Below are 19,874 nucleotides of genomic sequence, written 5' to 3' on the forward strand. Positions count from 1 at the left end.
CCAGGCCCAGATATGGGAGGTCTTAGGTTCAAATCTGACCTCAGATATTCCTAGCTGTGTGACCCTGGGCAAGTCACTTGACCCCCATTGCCTAGGCCTTACTACTCTTCTGCCTTAGAACCAATACATAGATAGAAGATAAGGGTTTAAAAAAAAACTAACTGAGAATGGGCATCCAGGGGGTGGCAAGGAGCAAAACAAGGGAAGGAAGGGTATATAAGAAGGGAGGGATAATTAGCTAACAAACTAACAACAAAGTCCAAAAATGGTGGGAAGGAGGAGTTCTGAACAGCAGAGATCAGGAAATTCTGACATCTGATACACAGCCAATTTGATATCTATTCTTATCTCTAAGTGATGAATATGATTTTCTTCTTATATGTGTTCATTATACATTAAATGATTAGCCTACCATTGATCCTAAGTATTAGAGTTGACTTAACTCAGCTACAAAATCAATTAATAGCTACAACTATATCTTACTATAAAATCTGACCAATCAATAACAGTTGCTTATTAATCAATAACAATTCCTAATCAATAATCAAACTTATTACAAGCCTTCTAGAAATTAGCTTCTCTGAGTCTGCTTCTCAGATGACAGGCACACAATTGATCATTCAGTCTTTTTTTAGCTTTGTAGGATCTAATGGAGTTTGAGCTGTACTAGACAGATATGACTTTAAAAAAAACAAAATCATCTTTACAATATCACAAGGCATTGGTGGAGGGTTTTAGTATATGTGTGTTTATGGATACCTATAGGGAATTTGACTTGCAATTTCAATAGTATAAGAAATTCTCAGTTGAGGAAATTCCCTATGCCAATGCAGATCAGCATTTCCTCTGAAACTTATGGTCTTAGTAAGTTTCCTAGACAATTGAGAGGTTAATCGATTTGTGCCCAGGATCACACAGTCAGGACGTATCAGAAACAGAATGGAACTCAAGATTTTTGGCTTCAAGACAAGCTCTCTAACTATGTTACTCTGCCTATGTGCAGAAAGTGTATGTTTATGAGTATGTATGTATACATGCATAAGCACAGATATACATATAGACAGATATGTTTATATATAAACAACTATGTATAAATTTGAATACAAGCCAATAAAATGCATTTATTAATAATGTCAAGGTATATTTATATGTGGTAAAATTATACATAATAATTAGGTATGATTTGATACCTAAATTTACATAAAACATTATATATACTTAAAGGCCTGTGCTAAACATATGCATATATCATATATTCTTTAATTTATACATTTATAAAAACATTTTAATAGAAAATATTCAGGTAAGCATATCATTTCTTTTTATATACAATTAATTTTGAGTTAGAAATAACCTTAGTGATTTTCCAGTCTAATTCACTTTACAAATGAAGAAACTAAGGCCTGTAGGGAGAAATAAATTGACCCAAAATAACACAAGACAGAACTCGGGACTCCAATCTCAAGAGTATATTTTCCACAATGCCAAATGATTTCCTGATTTTTCAGGCCAATTAGCAAATTTGAGAGACTTAAAAACCTAAGATGTTCTGCTAGAAGTTGAAATACTTCCCAAGCACATCCAAGAAAATAGATTAAACGATGTGACAGATGGAGTAATAAAGTTTCCACGAAGTGTAACTTCAAGCAAATTAAACTCATTCCATTTGTCACAAGATCCATGAGTGTTAAGACCCATTATTTTGTGTCAAGTTCAATAGTTTTAGGGTTAATAGAAGCAGCACATTACTTTCAGCTGGCAATCTCATCTCCTCATTTGTTCTTAGGCAGTTGGGCTGTGGCTACAGGGTCTGGACAATTGGGTTAAACTGACACTATGTCTTGCTTTGACAAGCTACTCAGCATGTCTTGAACCATTGGTCACTAGGAAAGCAAATGCAAATATGTAATCTGAACCAAAACAGGTTTGGGAAACCTTTCAGAAGGTAGCAAGATCATTTCAGATATATAGATAATAAGAGTTTTTAATTTCTAAAATGTACTGTCCAATTTAGAATGTCAAGCTTATGGGGAAATATTTTTTTCCCAAAGTACTGATCCATGTAGATTTCTTGTCTTTAAAAAAAAATAGATTACTCTCTTACATTGAAGCATACTTGCAATACAAAAATGAAAACACCATTCTTTTCTATTTTCTTGATGAGGGTAGCCTGTCTTCTTCCTAGATATTTGTGTTCTTGTTTACCTTCTCAGTTCGGAAGCTTGGCATGAATTTGTAGAATCATCTATTGTAAGAGCTGGAAAGAGCTTTGAAGATTCTGAAGTTTGTGGGGTGGAGGAAATGTGACTTGCCACAGGTTGAACGTCAAAGCAATTGAAAAGCCAAGGTTAGAATTCAGGTGATGATGGTGGTGGTGGTGGTGGTGGTAATAATGGAGGCAACAGTAATAGTAATTTTCAAAGTTCAAACTCAAAGCCCAATCTGTCATCTCTGTTGGGGGTTTGGAATAGTGGTTACTGAAGGAGGAAGCACAGAAATGGCAAAGTAGAGATACCAGCCAGAGTAATATATAATATTGACTATATGTTCCCTGAGACCAATCAGTCAATAACTATTTATTTAGTGCCTACTATGTGCAGGCACTGTGCTAAATGCTAAGAATACAAATTTGAAAGAAAAATAGTCCTTGAACTCATGGAATTTCAATCTAATGCAAGAAGGCCATTATACAAAAGGAAGATAAGAAACAGTGCAGGGTGGAAGGAAGGGCAGCACCAGGCAGGGCACTGGGACTTGATAAAGAATGGAGAAATCCAAATGAATGCAACTAGGGCACCAAGTAGGGATCATATCTATCTGTTCCCTTAAATGATTTTAGTCTAGGGAATGTAGTTTTTGGGTTCGAGCTGTTCATTAATGGGAAAAGACAGAACCAGGCTTTATATCCAAAGCTTGACTTCCTTCCCACCAAATACCAGTAGCAAAGAAATCCATTTATCCAATTTAATAGCAAAACAGAAATCAGATAAAGTATACATAAGAGGATATATACCAAACAATAAGGTAAAGGGCCTCTCCCACTGGGAACATGATAACTTAAATCTAGCAGAAGAGTGCCAGATCTCACTGAAGGGAAATTCCCTGTGGAGTCTCCAGGATAGCAAGTGTAGGAAAGGGACTTGACCAAGACTACTAGCTTACATTAAGTCAGCTTCTTCCCAGCCTTATTTTCTCTTCAGTAACCTGAAGTGGAATTGTATTATCTATCTTTTATCTCAAAGTTGGAAGCTAGGAGCATCTGAAGTAGCTTCAGAGCCCCCCAAAATTGGAGAAGCTAGAAGGAGGAGGAAGAGGAGCAAGAGGAGGAAGAAGAAGAACAAGAACAAGATGATGATGATGTTTTCAATTCTTGCCAATTCTGCCCTTCCCCTTACACAGAGAACATTGATCTCTACCAGTGAGGAAAGAGTTCCATACCAAATCTTGGGCTTTGGAACTAGGAAATGGGAGTTTTTGGTGGAGAGCTAGAGAGAAAGGATGGGAAGGATAACTTTTATCTGGGAATACAACCTTGGCAGGGATCCTATAAAAGATGTTCTTAGCAGCCAAGATCAACATTAAAATACTGTGTCCATGGCAAAAAAAAAGGAGAAGAAAGCAGTTCTAAGGAGGTACAAAAGCTCTCAGATGGGGAAAAAGAATAGAGAAAAGAGAGGAAGGGTAATGCCCATGTGAATCTCCATCTATTTCATAAATTTGCCTAAAGTTGATAGTGTCCATGATAAGACTAATAGACAGGCCAGGCTGATAAGGAAAAATCGCATGAAGCAAAACTATTCATTATAATTAACATGTAGGTAGCACTTTAAGTTTTAGAAAATATTTTCCCTACTTTTCATCCAACCCTCACAATAACCCTATGAAACAAAGAATGCCAAATTTCATTATTCCTATTCTACAGAGGAGGGAGGGAATTGAAGCTCTACTGGGTTAGTCCAAGAGTATTTAAGAGTCAAAACTGGAAATCACATTTATTTGAAGACATCTCTTTAGTTACAAAAACTACCTACTGTGGGCAAGACTCTTTACTGAGCACTGGGAATATAAAGCTTTGCTTTTTTTTTTTAAATGATGGAATCTTTAACTTCAAGGAGTTTCCTTTCTATTGGAGGAATGGGACACATACACAGGTAATTATTATACAAGGTGGGATGTGCCTAAGCAAAACAGGAATGTAGATAAAGAACTACTGGAAAATGTGAAGAGAAAGAAAGCACTTTAAGGGGGAGGAATTAGAGAAAGCTTCAAAAAGGAGGTGTCATCCATGCTGAAGAAAATGGGGATTCTTAAAAAGCAAAGATGAAGATTCATGATTATTCCAGGAATGCAATTTACAGACTAAGAGATGTGCTCAGGGTCACATATCCAGGATATGTCAAATATAGGATATGAACCCAGTTCTTCTATACTCTGAGATCAGATCTCTAACCCCTACACTACACTGCCTTTCAAAGTCAGACATGCCTTAGCAAAATGATTCTGACAGCTATCTGGGTCTGGGCAAGGAAGATACATTATTTCTATTCATTTCCTTTTTCCCCTATTATATCCCATTGCTCCTCTGGCCTTAAGCAGATTAAAGACCTCAAATAAATACACAAAACCTAGATTTCCCACTCCCCTTTTTTATCTCTAAAATCAGGTGTTTAGGGATTCCACTACCTCCAGGCTAACACATTGTTTCAAAAATATGAAAGTCATGTCATATTTTAAAGTACCCCATTGGATCCTAGGAAGTGAAGTTTCTAGGGAAAAGACTGACAACACTGGTGAAACCTTAGAAAAGGCTCTTAACTGACTCTCTTAGTCACTCAATCAATCTGATCTACATATGGATTTTTTTTAATTTTGTCAGACATTTCTATTCTCCAAACTCAAAGTGCCTAATCACTTGCATTTTGCTTCCTTTTTTTTTATTATTTTAACCCTTACCTTCTGTCTTAGAATCAATACTATGTATTGGTTCTAAGGCAAGAGAGCAGTAAGAGCTAGGCAAATGGGGGGGGGGGGGTCAAGTGACTTGCCCAGGGTCACACAGCTAGGAAGTGTCTGAGGTCAAATTTAAACCCAGGACTTCCCTTCTCTAAGCCTGGCTCTCAATCCACTGAGCCACCCAGCTGCCCCCTGCTTCCTTTTTCTCATGAATTCTTCCAGCTCTCGAATAGAATCTCCACTGGGACATAGTCATTAGCATTAAATTGTCACCAGATCCCTAGAAAAATGAAAAAGGAATACAAAATATTGGGGACAATAAGATAACCAGTTCTCTAAGAACTCTTCCTATCTCAACTTGAGCAACATATGATCTTTGATGCTCTCTTCCACCTAATTACACAGCTATGGGGCAGCCTTGTTTGGTTCAAGTCACTTTATATGTTTGTGCTCATTATTTTTCCTATTAAACTTTTGGTCTACCAGGAGTATCATTTGCAAAAAAGTCTGAGAATTTTAAGAGAGTTTGTCATGTAATTTGCAGTATGTAAGAACTGACCACCCTCCCACAGAGCTATCCACTGACTACATTTTTGTTTTACATTTGCTAAGAGATAGTGCCTCTATCTGTAGGTATGTATTTTTAAATGTTCTATTTTTAAATTGCTTTTCTTATCAAGTTTTTCAGTTCACTTCCCATTCGTCCTCTGGGGACCAGCCTCTCAAAAGAAGCATACTGCTTCCACCAAACATCTTAAAGGAGAGGGGGTGGGAATAGAGAGAAGACAGACAGACAGACTGTCTGCAGCAAAACTATTTAATTTGAATTGGTTGACCCCTTGGAAAAATGATGCCGACATCAGATAAGGAGACAGGCAGTTTTAAAATTGTTCCATCAGGACCATTTGCCTGTTTTGAAGCTCATCCCAGACAATTGAAAGCTGTTCGTGTTCTCTCTCTCTCTCTCTCTCTCTCTCTCTCTCTCTCTCTCTCTCTCTCTCTCTCTCTCTCTCTCTCCCTCCCTGCCCCTCCCCACTCTGTCTCTCTCTGTCTCTCACTCACTCTATCTCTCTTTCTCTTCCTCTCTCTGTGTCTCTCTGTCTCTCTCGTTGTCTCTATCTCTGTCTATGTGTTTGTGTGTCTGTCTGTCTCTGTGTCTCTCTGTGTCTCTGTCTCTCTCTCTCTCTCCCTCCCTGCCCCTCCCCACTCTGTCTCTCTGTCTCTCACTCACTCTATCTCTCTTTCTCTTCCTCTCTCTGTGTCTCTCTGTCTCTATCTCTGTCTGTGTGTTTGTGTGTCTGTCTGTCTCTGTGTCTCTCTGTGTCTCTGTCTCTGTCTCTCTCTGTTTCTCTCTCTCTCTCTCTCTCTCTCTCTCTCTCTCTCTCTCTCTCTCTCTCTCTCTCTCTCTCTCTCTCTCTCTCTCTCTCTCTCTCTCTCTCTCTCTCTCTCTCTCTGTCTCAGGCAATTGTCCAACTTGAAGGCTGTTTGTAACTGAAGTGCAGGCCAGCGTGATTCATCTGGGGAAAGCAATCCCAGGGAGCAAATTGCATATTTTCTATCTAACTGGGCTGTGTCAATGTTTCCCTTCTTTCCTTCAGTTCATTATCTTTAAGCCTCCTGTCAAACCAACAGTCCATTTGGAAAATTTTATATACTATATAAAGAGCAAACCTGCTACTTATCACCATATAATGTACTTCACCTTCCTTCCGAGGAAGATTTCACAGATGAGAAGATTAAGTGTTATATCCTTCCCCCTTAGAATAGTTAGGGTTATTTTTTTACTCCATTCAAGTTAGATTTATTAACCTAACAGGTTTTCCAGTGCTAATTACTGATCAGGACTATATAGCATTATCTTCAACTATTATCTATTGAACACCTTCTGTATCTAGGTTGAGCACTTTAATTAAGGGTGTTACTTTTAAGTAAACCTCTGCTTCCTACATAGGCAAACAAAGCAAAAAGATTGAATAATATATAGAAAATTTAGACCTTCCAACACTGCTACCTATCCAACCAATTAACTCCCTCCAGAATAATTTCTTCTTCTTCAGATAGCTTTGATGCATATTAAAACTCCAGAAATAAAACAAAATGTAACTATATTTTATTCTTTATTATACTAGTATTGGAGGGGAGAAGTAAATGCAGAGTATAGAAGGATATAAGAATGAAATATCAATAAAAAGAAAATTTGTTCAAGATAGGGATGAATGGGTATTTCTCCAAATTGAGATGCTTAATCAATGGGCTTCTTTGACCTGATTGATCTTATTCAACATCCAGATGAATAATAGGAAGGAGCTAATACACAGTGAAATCTTGAGGTTTGTGCTAGACACTAAGCTCTTATATGTAGAGAAATGCCAATCAAAAGGGGATAAACTGCTTAGAAATCCCATGAGGCTGGGTGAATATATACAAAGAAGACAGATGAGCTTCACTGTGGTCAAGTACAACAGATCATGCATTCAGAGAAAAGAATCCAAACTAAATGCAAAGAATTTGGAGCACTGGCCTCTCTGTTACAATCCCCAAAGGGGATTTAGGAATTGGTAGGTCAAATTCTTATTATTGAATCAAATGAGATAATGGAATGATGTTTCTTTCCTTCCTCTGATCTCATAAATCTCCATGTTTCTCATATGTGTTTGTTCTACTTATATTTATCTATACATATGCCTTATCTCTTTTTGTAAGACTATAAATTCCATTCATCTAAAGACAATGTCTTAATTATCTTTGCATCTCACCAAATGAAAATAGAAAACTCTTCTTATTTAAAAAAAAGTATATGGATTGGGGGGGTGGTAATTTTTTTCTTTTTATTATGATCTTATTATTAACCTTAAGTGTTTGTTAAAAGAATTAGTGAATTATAATAATTTCCCAAAGACATGGGTCCAGAGTGCTACTGAGGCTAAGGAGGGTCATAAGTTTAGGAAGATAACTCCATTCAAGTTATATCCTGATAAAGCATCAAATCTAACACTGAGGAAACAGCTACTGGGCTCAGAGAGGGACAAATATTATGTCACTCTCTTCCTCGCCAAGGGGCCCCTCTAATCTGGACCCAGGAATGAAATCCAACTGGTTTCCAAGTTGAGGATCCTGCTGTCTAAAGAGAGAGGCACTAGATTCCCTTTTCTCACATTCCCTGACTTGTTAAAATCCAACCCCAGTACCACTGGGTCAAATTGTTTAAGGCTAAGGTTTAAGATCATGGATATTGTCTCCCCAAAAGGACAGAAGTAAAAAGATACTCATGAATCAATTTGGGGATAAGCATTTTATTCCTACTCACAGGAGAAATATGAAACACAAAAGACTTCACAGTTTACACTGATACAATGAATTAAAACAAGATTCTATTACTTGTAATTACTGTTACAAGACGATGGCAGGCTGGTATTTAGACTTCATCAAAACAAAAGCAGTTTTCAGTGCTGCTAATTAAGCATTTTATATTTCACCTTAGCTCTGCACTGTGCAAATAAATCCCAAATAATTTAATTGGTAAAACAGGTTAAATGTGTACCAGTTCTCTTCTTGAGGACTGTCACGTCTAAAAAAGAAGCTTCCTTTGAGGCTAATCAGATCCACTTGATAGACCCCAAACCTCTAAACTGTTCAAACTCATAAATTCAAATTCAAAGCTTGGCATAATAATCTCCAGATGCATTCACCTAACAATAGGTAAAAACAAATACAAACATGGAAAAGCAAACCAAGGACCCAGATGCAAGCTTGCCTAGTAGCATCCCCTTGTACTAGCTACCACATGGGCAAGGTCACCATGATGTGTGAAGTAGCTCTTCCTCAACCCTTATTGGAAGGCTTGGATTGTTATATGAGGTCACCTAGGGTTGAAAGAAAGAAGAGCCATCCAATAAGCTGTCTTTTCTTTTAACTGATATAACACCCTGCTCCTGTAGCTATCACAATAGGTAGTAGGATCAAGAGCCACTCAGGTTTACCATGTTATATTAACCTATTTCAGCACTGGGTCATTATCTTGTCAGAAGAATCTAGGGAATTCACACTCAACATACCCAAATACCAAGTCACACTGTCCCTGAAGGCAATGGAAGTTTCCATAGGAGCTATGAGTACACACTCCTTAGAATGGTTTCTATTAACCAATTCAACCTCCTCAACAAGTGAAAAGAATGCAAACTAAATTTAAAATATTTGGAATTCTAGCCTATTAGCTATACCCCACCCCAAATGATTTTAACAATCAATGCTTTCTCATATATTTATATTCTAATTTGTACTATATTTGTGTGTGTACATAGCCTTTCTCCATGTACTAGATTACAATCTCCTTGAGAGTAAAAACAAGGCTTTCCTTTTCATCTCTCCGTGATTAAAGTGCATGTTTTTCTAAGTTTTTGTCTTTAATAAGTAATTTTTCTTCTGCTTATGATTTTAACAAACATTAACCACAAATGTTTATTGGATGTATTAATGAATTACATTCTTTCTTGAAGACATAATGCCAATGATCTACTAAGGTTAGAAAGCTCAAAAGTAAAGGAAGATAACTCCATTCTGACCTAAAATATATTCTCATAAAGCAACAAATATTGAATATTTACTTACCTATCATGCTTCTCAGTTGCAACTGAGCTTGTCAAACTTCATGTCCATAATATCAATAATGAGTTTGTTTGACAATAACTTCCTTTTGGGAATTTTCTTTAAGGCTTTCTTGTCCTACTTCCCTCCATTAATTCCTACAGAGATTCAAGGAAATTTTGTGGCAATAGCATTTTATAATTTTTGGTCTAAAAGCCTGTTTAAATTTACTGTCCAACTTCTACATCAGGGGCTGTGTAATGTCCCTGAACAACTTTCAGGGATCCAGGAGAAAAAAAAACACCATTCATAAGCAAAGGATAAACTATGGGAGTGGAAACACCGAGAAAAAGCAACTGCCTGAATACAGAGGTTGAGGGGGCATGACAGAGGATAGACTTTAAATGAACACTCTAATGCAAATACTAACAACAAAGCAATGGGTTCAAATCAAGAAAACATCTAATGCCCAGTGGACTTACGCGTCGGCTATGGGGGGTGGGGGGGAGGAAAAGAAAATGATCTATGTCTTTAACGAATAATGCTTGGAAATGATCAAATAAAATATATTTAAAAAAAAAAAATTTACTGTCCAAGAACTCTGGCTAAGCATGACTATCAACATAGTTTTAAATTTTTCTTATGGCTTGAAATGTTTGCATCATGTCCTGATTTTAATTCTCTTGTTACAAAACTATGAATTGGGTAATCCATTTGATTTCTATGAATTATACTTTCTAGAGATAAGAAATTTATTGGCTTTGATAACTGGCAGTTATGTGGCAGGGCCATGGAGAGATATGGCCCCTATTATACTGCTGTCAGAACTGTGAATTCTTCTGGTCTTTTTGAAAAGTAATGTGGCACAAAACCATTGACCCAGAGATATCAGTAGTACATCTATATCCCAAGAAAGTTACTAATGGAGAAGGGAAGCAGTGGGACGGGGAAGGGATCTTTTTTTGTTGTTTTTAAAATTTTATTTTGAATGGAAAAAACATTTTTCATAACAGTAAAAATATAAAACTAGACCATCTCATATCTAGTAATAAGGGAATAGTTGAACAAAGTGTGGTATACAAAGACAAAAAAGTATGTATATTAAGAAAAAAACAAATATTAACAATACAAAGAAATGTCAAAGTTTCATCTAAAAGAAGACATTTCCCTCCAGGTTCAGATTAATGTAATTACAGAAGGCTCAGAATATAATCACAAAATACAAGGATTTTATACAATCTTATTACAAATGCTTTAACAGGTAGGGTTTTAGCCATTTGATGGAGGCAACTGATACCATACAGGAAATATCTTGTGATTGGTTGCGAGAATCAGTCAAGCCCTTTTGGTCTTTATATAAAATAAGCAATTCATACAGCAACCAGACTCAGGAGTCTGTAACCAGGTGGTAAAGTTCATCTTTCCACCACCACCCCTGAAACATATCACTGGAGCTAGCAGACCAAATGTGTCCAGCTGAGAGGAGAAGTACACATATAGGACAAATAGAGATGCAGAGACAAATCAACCTAAGAGAGAAGGAAGTTGATCTTAAAATTCATCTAGTACAACCTAGGATTGTGGTGGAGTCAGCTCAAATGCATAGAGCTGATTGTTAAATTTATAGCCTGAGGATTTACAGCCCCCAAATCAGCCAATGTTATAAATTAGAGTTCATTTATTGTTTTGTTCATTTCTAGACTCAAGAAAATGTTGGGGAAAATGTTAATAATGTTAAATTTGAAGTATGTCATGGCTTCCAAGAATAAGGCAAACTGAATTGAGTATCAATTTCTGAAAGTTAAAACTTGACAGTTATATGGAACTACTATCTTATATCGTGTGACTTCTTTAACTTTTTACTTTCTTTTCTTGTTTTTGTTTATGAATCTAGAGAATTGCTTCTCTAATGTTTTGAAGCCTTTGGACACTGCAGTTCATTTTTTATTTATTGTTTATATACAATTCATTCTTTGCAGCCCAACTATGGTGAATGATTCTGAAATTAAAGTTAGGGGGGGAAAAAGGTTACTAATCCCTTTACCTAAATAAACTCTTTAACTAAAAGAAAAATTTTCTTTGAGAGAAAGTTGTTAAACATTTACAAGAATACCCTTGGCCCAATTCCTTTGTTTTATAGGTGAAAAAACTGAGTTTTCCTAATGGCATTATGATTTACCCAAGGTTACAAAAGCAATAAGCAATAAAACTAGGATTTGAACACAGGTTATTTTCATCTGTACTTATGCTGCTTATAATTAGATGTATGACCATGAGAAATCACACATAGCCTTAATTTCATCTAGAAAATTATGATAATAGCACTACCTACCTCAGGGAGATAATGTAAGGCTCAAATAAAATAATGTGGAAATGCTTGGTAACCATGTAAATTATAAATTATGTATATGTGCTATTATTTTTGGTGTTATCCCAAAAACCCTCCTCTTAGAATACTAGTGAATTATAAAGAACTTATCTTCTTTACAAAAATAATTGGATATATTTTTTAGTTTTGTTTTATTAAATTTTATTTATTTTACTAAGAAGTATCTACCTCTACCACTTCTTTCCTTCCCCCACCCCATCCTAGAAAAAAAGAAAAACAAACCTTTGCAACAAAAACAAAATACATTCTCACTTTGGTCATGTCCAAGAATATATCTCACTCTGCACATTTAGTTCATCACCTCTTTTTCAGGATATGTGTATTATTCTAACTTGGCCATTCTATGAAAAAATGGTTGATCATTACACTAATTAGAGTTCTTAAGTTTTTAAAAAACTGTTCATTTTAACAATGTTGTTATAGTATAAATTATTCTCTTTCTATTCACTTCACTCAACTTATTCAAAGTGATGTTCAAATGGTACCCTCTCTTCCTATTTCTTCCTAATTTGTATAGACTTCTATTTACATTCAAGCTGTTGTGAGATAAATCCCCTAGTTCCTCCATTTTTTTATACTGTACTTTTTTGTTCCCTTTCTCCTTTAAATATAATTTATATTTATATTCCTATAATTTTTCAAATTATAACAAACCTTCCCAGGTCCCCCACTTATTTGATTCCCTCTATGACTTCTGCTGAAAACATGGTTTTTAGGGATACTTGTATTATCCTACTTTCCCCAGTAGAATGCAAACACTTTATCATTATAAAACCATTTCCAATTAATCATTTATCTTTAGAACTTTCTATTTTTCTCTTTGCTTCTGAATTTTTATTTCATGGTTTCTACTAAGTTTTGGTCTTTTCACCAGGAATGCTTAGAAATCCTCTATTTCAATACAAATGCAGAAGTTATTCTTGATTGCTAGCCTATAACTGTTCTCTCCTTCGTCATGATAGCTTCTCAACTTTATGTGATCTTAACTTTGGCTTTGTGGTGATTGAATTCTGGCAGTTTAAAGTATTTTTTTAACTTGACCTGAAAGCTCAGCTCTGCATTTTAACTATAATGTTCCTTGGAGTTTTCATTTTGGGTTTCTTTTAAGAGGTGATCAGTTCAAATCTGGTCTCAAACACTTCCCAGCTGTGTGACCCTGGGCAAGTCACTTAACCCCCATTGCCTAACCCTTACCACTCTTCTGCCTTGGAGCCAATACACAGTATGGACTCCAAAACAGAAGGTAACAGTTTAAAAATTTAAAAAAAAAAAGAGGTGATCAGTGAGTACTTTCCATTTTTATTTTGATCACTGGTTCTAAGAGATCTGGGTCATTTTTTTTTTCATGATTCTAGAAATGTTATATCTAGGCTAACTTTTTGGTCATTGGTTTTGAGGTAGCCCAATGATTTTTACTGGGTTTTTTTTCCTCCTTAATGGTTTCCATGTCAGTTATTTTTGATATAATGTATCTTACATTTTCCCTTTTTTTTAATCTTTTGACTTTGCTTTAGTATTTATTTATTATTGTCTTGTGTGATAACTAGGTGGACAGTGGAGGGAGTACCAAGCCTAGAGTCAGGAAGATTTATTTTCCTGAGATCAAATCTAGCCTGTACTTACTAGCTGGGTGACACTGGTCAAATCACTTAACCCTGCTTGCCTCAGTTTCCTTCTGTAAAATCAGCTGGAGAAGGAAATTGTAAACTACTTCACTATCTTTGCCAAGAAAACTCCAAATGGAGTCACAAAGAGTTGGATACAACTGAAATGACTGAACAACAAAATTGTCATGAATTCCTTAATATCTGTTTAGGGCAAGTCTAATTTTTAGGAAGTGTATTACTTGGGTAAGATTTTGTATTTCTTGTTAATTCCCTTTCCAAGTCTCTCCTCCATAGCTGTCATTTCCCCTAGTTCTTTCTTCTATTTTAAAATCTTGCATTATTTTTTTCTAGGAAATCTAATTGATCTTCTGAGTAAGTTCTGTTTTTCTTTGAGGCTTTGCTCATGGGTGTTTTGGAGTTATACTCTCTTCTGAATTTGTGTCCTGGGTAACCCTGGCCTCATATAAGTTCTTTTGTGTTATTGTTTTTTATTTAGGTCATTCTTCCAGTCACTTCCAAATTTGGTAGATAAACTGGGAGATTTTGTGTGTGTGTATGACTGAGACAGTGATCTGATGACCATGGGAGACAACTTTGCACTGCTTTCCTGTGCAAAGGAAATTGAGTCCAAGACCTACTCTGAGCACTGATCTATGCGAAGTCTAGGTTAGGGCTGAGTCAGTGCTCCTGGGAATACAAGGCTTCCTTTGGGAGGCCTTTTACTGTTGATTTTATTGTTGATCTAGGACTGAGTAATCAGCTTCTTCTGGGTGTCTACCAGGAAGGCCGAGTCTGTACTGCCCATCCTGACTGCTGGGTTGGGTAGAGGTGGATTCCTTGATTTGCTCTGGGATGAACTAATTTGAAGTTCTGACCACCATATGAGAGGCTGGCTACCCCTTGCTATTAGCTTGGGATGGTGCTGTATCTGGGTTTAGCTCTGGGCATCTCTGTACCACTGCCCTGACTCAGAGGCCAAATATATGATATCAGCCCACCCCTATTATATGGCTCCTTCCCTCATCACTCACCTGCATGCAAACTTTGTGAACCTGGGCTAGAAAGCTGGTATTGTATAGTTTCTATTCAAATGTGTTGGAGTGAGTAGTGGGGAAGGGGTGGGGGAGTTTAACCACTACTTCTTCCTACTTCCTGAACTATGTTGGCTTGTCTACCCAAGAAATGTATTTTAACCAAACAAGAGATAGAGGCAATTGCAAAAGATAAAACAGATCATTTTAAAAGATAAAACAGAAATTGAAAGGCTTTTACAGAAACAAATTAATATATCTAAACCAAGATTGGAAGTGGTAGAAGGGAGAAAAATAATCTTTGCATCAAATTTAACAGATAAGGATTTAGTGTCCAAGATATATAGACATCTAACAGAAATATATGCCCAAAAGTCATTCCCGAAAAGTGGTCAAAGGATATGAATGAACAATTTTCAAAATTATTAGCAAATATTTTTAAATGCTCCAAATTACTACTAATAAAATAAACACAAAACAAAACAATCCTCCTCTTTCATTTTATGCCCAGGAAAGTTGTAAAAGATGATAAAAATGAAAATCAGGTGTGGGAAGGGTTGCAGGAAGAGAGACATACTAATACATTGTTGGTAGAGTTATGAATAAGTATAATAATTTGGGAAAGTAAGTTGGATTTATGCAAATAAAGTAGCTAAAATGTCAATACCTTCGACACAAAGATTTCACTGCTTAGTAATCACCAAGGAGGTTATTAATAACAATTTTTAAAAGACCTCATAGAAACAAAAATGTTTATAACAGCACTTTTTTACAATATCAAAAAAACTAAGTAGCAACCACCAACTAAGAGGTGGTAAACAAATTATGGTTCATGAATATAAGAGAATATTACTATACTGTAGAATTATGAAACATGTATATAAACTAATGCAAAGTGAAACAATGAGAGCCAAGAAAACAATATACACTATGGTTAATACAATGTAAATGAAAAAGAACCTCAAAACAATTGAAAATAAATACTGTAAAATTACAAAGAACACAGGGTAGGCTCCAAAGAAAAGATACTTTCCTAATCCCTTTTAAAGAGCAGAGGAGGTGACCAACAAATGCACAACATGGTGCATGTTATCACATTTTTTTAGTGATATATTTATCAACTTTGCATGCTTTTCCTCTTTAAAAAAATTTTTTTTTAATATGGAATGGCTCTCTGGGAGAGTACAGGGTTAATTTTGACAATGTAGAACTAACATATCAATAAAATTTTATTTAAAAAAAGAATTAGTTCTCTACTGGTCACATCTTGTGAATAACAGGAAGGGTATTTTTATTGATCATTGTTAAGATCTCTTACCATATCTCTCTTTCCTTTCTATTCAATGAAATTAGACTACCTGCAAATTTATACTTTTTTTAGTAGAGAGACTAGCCACTGAGGACCTGGTCCTTAGGGTATGCTCAGATTTGTCCTTTTTAGTAGGGTAGGCAAAGTATGTGCAGATATTCCATGCCTAGTTCTAATCCAACATATGAAACTTTAGAGGTCTTGTTCCAGTCAAACATGACTAACTGAGTAGTTCTGCATGATGATAAGTTTTCTAACTGACTACAGAACTGAAAGGAACTGAGGAAGAGCTAAGTTTAAACTTCATTTACATGTTGACAATTTCTAGGTCTCTTTTCCTTCCGGGAAGTGAGGATAAGGCATGTCCTGATCAACTGGATGAAAGAGAAGCAGCTGACTTATTTCCCACCTGGCTTCTGTGTGTCCCAGAATACAGAGAACTTGTGTTTCTTTTGTGTTCACTCTTTCTTGATCTCAGATGAAGGCAGTATGCTGAGATAAAAGAGCCCAGGTAACCACATGAGTTCAAAGGATCCATCAAAGCCATCTGAGGTCTCACTGGCAACCAGTCAGTAGCAAAGTCCACTGGAGCAAGATAGCAGTGACCATTAGAATGGTAGTATCTGATGAGAGAGGAAATGCCTGTGGATAGATATGACAAGACAATCAATCACCTGAGGATGGGATTGTGACTCCCTTATCATAAAGAGAAACGCATGCTATCACAGACTTCAGAAAGACGTTGGTCCTCAAAACCCACCAAAGATTACCTTAAGGGAAATTTCTGCAAAAAGGGAGGAAAAAACTTCCACTAAAAAGGAGTAAAGAAATACCCCCTTGGCTATACATAATCTCTACAGATGCACCTCACTAACATTTTATTTCAAGCTTGAGCCTAGAATCCCCAGTTACTTTGTGTGAACAAAGAGAGTGTGCCCCAAATTGAGAGGAACATTTTGTAACTGGAGATTCTCAGTCAATTTCGTTGTTCCCATATTTCAGGTGTGTCTGACTCTTTGCAACTCCATTTGGGATTTTCTTGGCAGAGATACTGGCTCGGTTTGCCATTTCCTTCTCCAATTCATTTTAGATTAGGAACTGAAGCAAACATAGTTAAATGATTTGCCCAGTCACACAGCTAGTAAGTGTCTGAGGCCAGATTTGAACTCGAAAATGAGTCTTCCTGACTCCAGGCCAGGCACTCTATATGTACTGCATCACTTCACTGCCCAAAAAAACAATCTGAAATAATGCAGAATCACCCAGACCATATTGTTTTCCCTTTTGTAAAAACAAGTCAATGTCAACTGGTTGACTGTTGATGAGCTTAACAGGAGGGGCACAGAGTTACACAGATTCTGAAATCCCAACCCTCAGAGTACTTCTAGAAATCAGAGGGGAGGCTACTACTCTGTCCTAGCCTACTGCCCTCTGGGGACCTGGCCCATGAAGGTCAGTGGAAGCTTCCTGCCTTGGCTGGAAATAACATTCAGATCACCTAACTCCTACTCTTTTCCTTTCCCCTCTAGCACAGCTGCCTCCATCTGTCCAGGCATGTAGTAGACTTACAGACAATTATCTGCAACATCTTAGCACTTTGTTGAGAAACCTCTTTGTAGCCAATATTCAGTCTTTGTTCAGTGTAGCTGCCTGGCCTTACAGCTCAGTAACAGCTCTGATGTTACCTTCAGAAAGGCAGTGAGAAGATAAATTGAGAGGGTACAATGCATTTGGGAAGAGGAAGACACGGAGAAAGAACATCCTACTTTCCAAGAAGGAATAAAACTCCCACTCTGGCATAGCCACTAGCTGTGTGACCTTGGGCAAAATCACTACTTTTCTATTAGCCTCAGTTTCCTCCTTTGTAAAATGGAGAAGATGGATTTCCTGTATTATAAGGTCTCTTTTGTTCTGAAATTCTAGGATATTACATAGCCATGTCATGTCTCTGAGTTAGTGCTGTCTTTATTTTTAAATTATCTTTTCAGAGACTTAGAAGAAGGAACAGTCCGAGTCAGAATTCCCTTTGAATTGGGTCTAGTTTCTGACTTCTTACCCACCTTGGCCCTAGACAGGGCGAGGTTTGAAATTTTTAAATTAAAAAAAAAAACCCTCAGGGAAAGTCATGATGTTTAAATGACCTAAGAAATCATTATGCATTTGGACCTCAGGCTCTTAAAATATAACCCTCTTCATTTACAGCCTCTGAAGAGGCCCTACTTAATCGTTGCACCAGAGCATCAGCTTTTTGAACTGAAGTTCAATCTCTCCCCAGGATCGAAAAATGTCTTTCATTACCATAAAAGAAGAATTAGCCGGTCCCCTGCATCAGCTCGCTCTAGAGGCTGGTCACATCTGTGGCTTTTATGGCAAAGACTGTGCATGTAGCCTACTGTCAGAAAAATCCAAGGATAAATAGCCCCCACATCTCCTGACCCTATTTGCCATGTGACAGCTCATATGTAACCAAGAAGCATCTGTAACACTTAATTTTAAGTGTCTTTAATATGCATTTAATTTAGGGTAATAAGGCAGCTGGATGTTACCTCACAATTACTGGCCTACTAAATCAACATCAAATGGGTATTTTGGACACAGCTAACACTTTTCACCTCTGATATGGCAGTTTTTTACTATACTGCATGCCATCAGGAGTAGGAAATTTGAGATACTATTAGGTCTCCTGAGTATGAGAAAAGAATAGAGTTTTGTGGGCAAACAGAAACTGGTAATTTGTGTATATCACATAATGAAGGCCAAAGGAAAAGTCTATTTCTTATAGATGGTGACACTGAGTCACGGGAAGATTAAGCAACTTAGGCATGGTCAACCAGCAAGTTTGGGCAGTAGAATATAATCAGACATGATGTCTCTGAAGTATGTGTATCTCTCAAAATAACAAACAACTCTTCTTTGACATTGCCATCTCTGGATTTGCTTAGCATTTATAAAAAATAATAAATTTCTAGAAATTAATTTCAAATGAGATAGGGGTCTAGCAGTACCAAATTTCAAATTACTGCATACTACAAAGCAGGAATCATCAAAAATGACTTGGTATTGGTTTTAAAATGAGACAACTAGTGAAATACACTAGTTACACAATGTACTAAAAAAAGTATTTAATAAACTTCATAACCCCAGTTACTGGGGAAAGAACTCACTCTTGAGCAAAAACTGCTTGGGAAACTTAGAAGTAGTCTGGCAGAAATTAGGCATAGATCAGCATTTTAAAGTGTATACCAAGATAAGCCCCAAGTGGATATATATTTTGGCTATATAGGGTAAAATTACAAACAAATGTACCTTTTGGATTTGTGGATAGGAAAAGACTTCATGAGCAAGTAAGAGATAAAGAGGATTACAGAATTTAAAATGGACAGTTTTGATTACATAAAAGAAAAATGCTTTTGCACAAATAGAACAGAGAAGTTAAAATTAGAAGGGAAAAGGAAATTTAGGGAGGAGGGAATTTTTGCAATAAGTTTCTCTGATGAAGATTTCTATCAAAGATCTATAAGGAATTAGTTTAAATATAAAAAAGAACAAGAGATATTTCTCAGTAGATAAATCATCAAAACCTATAAAAATAGTTTTCAAAGAAAAATTTTAAACATGCAATATCCATAAGAAAAACTGCTCTAAATCACTAATAATCAGAGAAATGCAATTGAAAGCAACTCTAATGGTCCATCTCATATCCATGTGATTGGCAAAGATAGCAAATAAAAGGAAAATAAGAATTGCTTGAATGCCTGTGGAAAAACAGGTAAACTAATGAAATGGTCCGGTCATTCTGGACAACTATGTCTAAAAAGTCACCAAATTGTGAATACCCCAAGACCCAGCTAAAAGACCTATATCCCAAAGAGATCAATATGTATAACAGCTCTTTTTGTAGTAACAGTGCCTGAAGACAAAGAAGATCCCATCTTTTTGGAAAGCATTGAACAAATTTGTAGTATATGAATGAAATGGAATATTATTGTACCTTAAGAAAT

General features: G+C 36.3%; 1 protein-coding gene across 2 annotated transcripts in view; it reads right to left on the reverse strand.

Annotated features, from left to right (window-relative positions):
* Positions 1-12,230: 12,230 nt before the first annotated feature.
* Positions 12,231-19,874, reverse strand: part of BUB3 (BUB3 mitotic checkpoint protein) — an 86,554-nt gene continuing 78,910 nt past the window's right edge. For both annotated transcript variants that reach the window (XM_056802839.1, XM_056802850.1), the window contains exon 8: positions 12,231-16,515. In XM_056802839.1, coding sequence (XP_056658817.1) covers positions 16,482-16,515 — 34 coding nt within the window. In that variant the 3' untranslated portion in view covers positions 12,231-16,481. The remainder of the gene's footprint in view (positions 16,516-19,874) is intronic.

This window comes from Monodelphis domestica, chromosome 1, assembly GCF_027887165.1.
Source record: "Monodelphis domestica isolate mMonDom1 chromosome 1, mMonDom1.pri, whole genome shotgun sequence".
NCBI classification, from domain to species: domain Eukaryota; kingdom Metazoa; phylum Chordata; class Mammalia; order Didelphimorphia; family Didelphidae; genus Monodelphis; species Monodelphis domestica.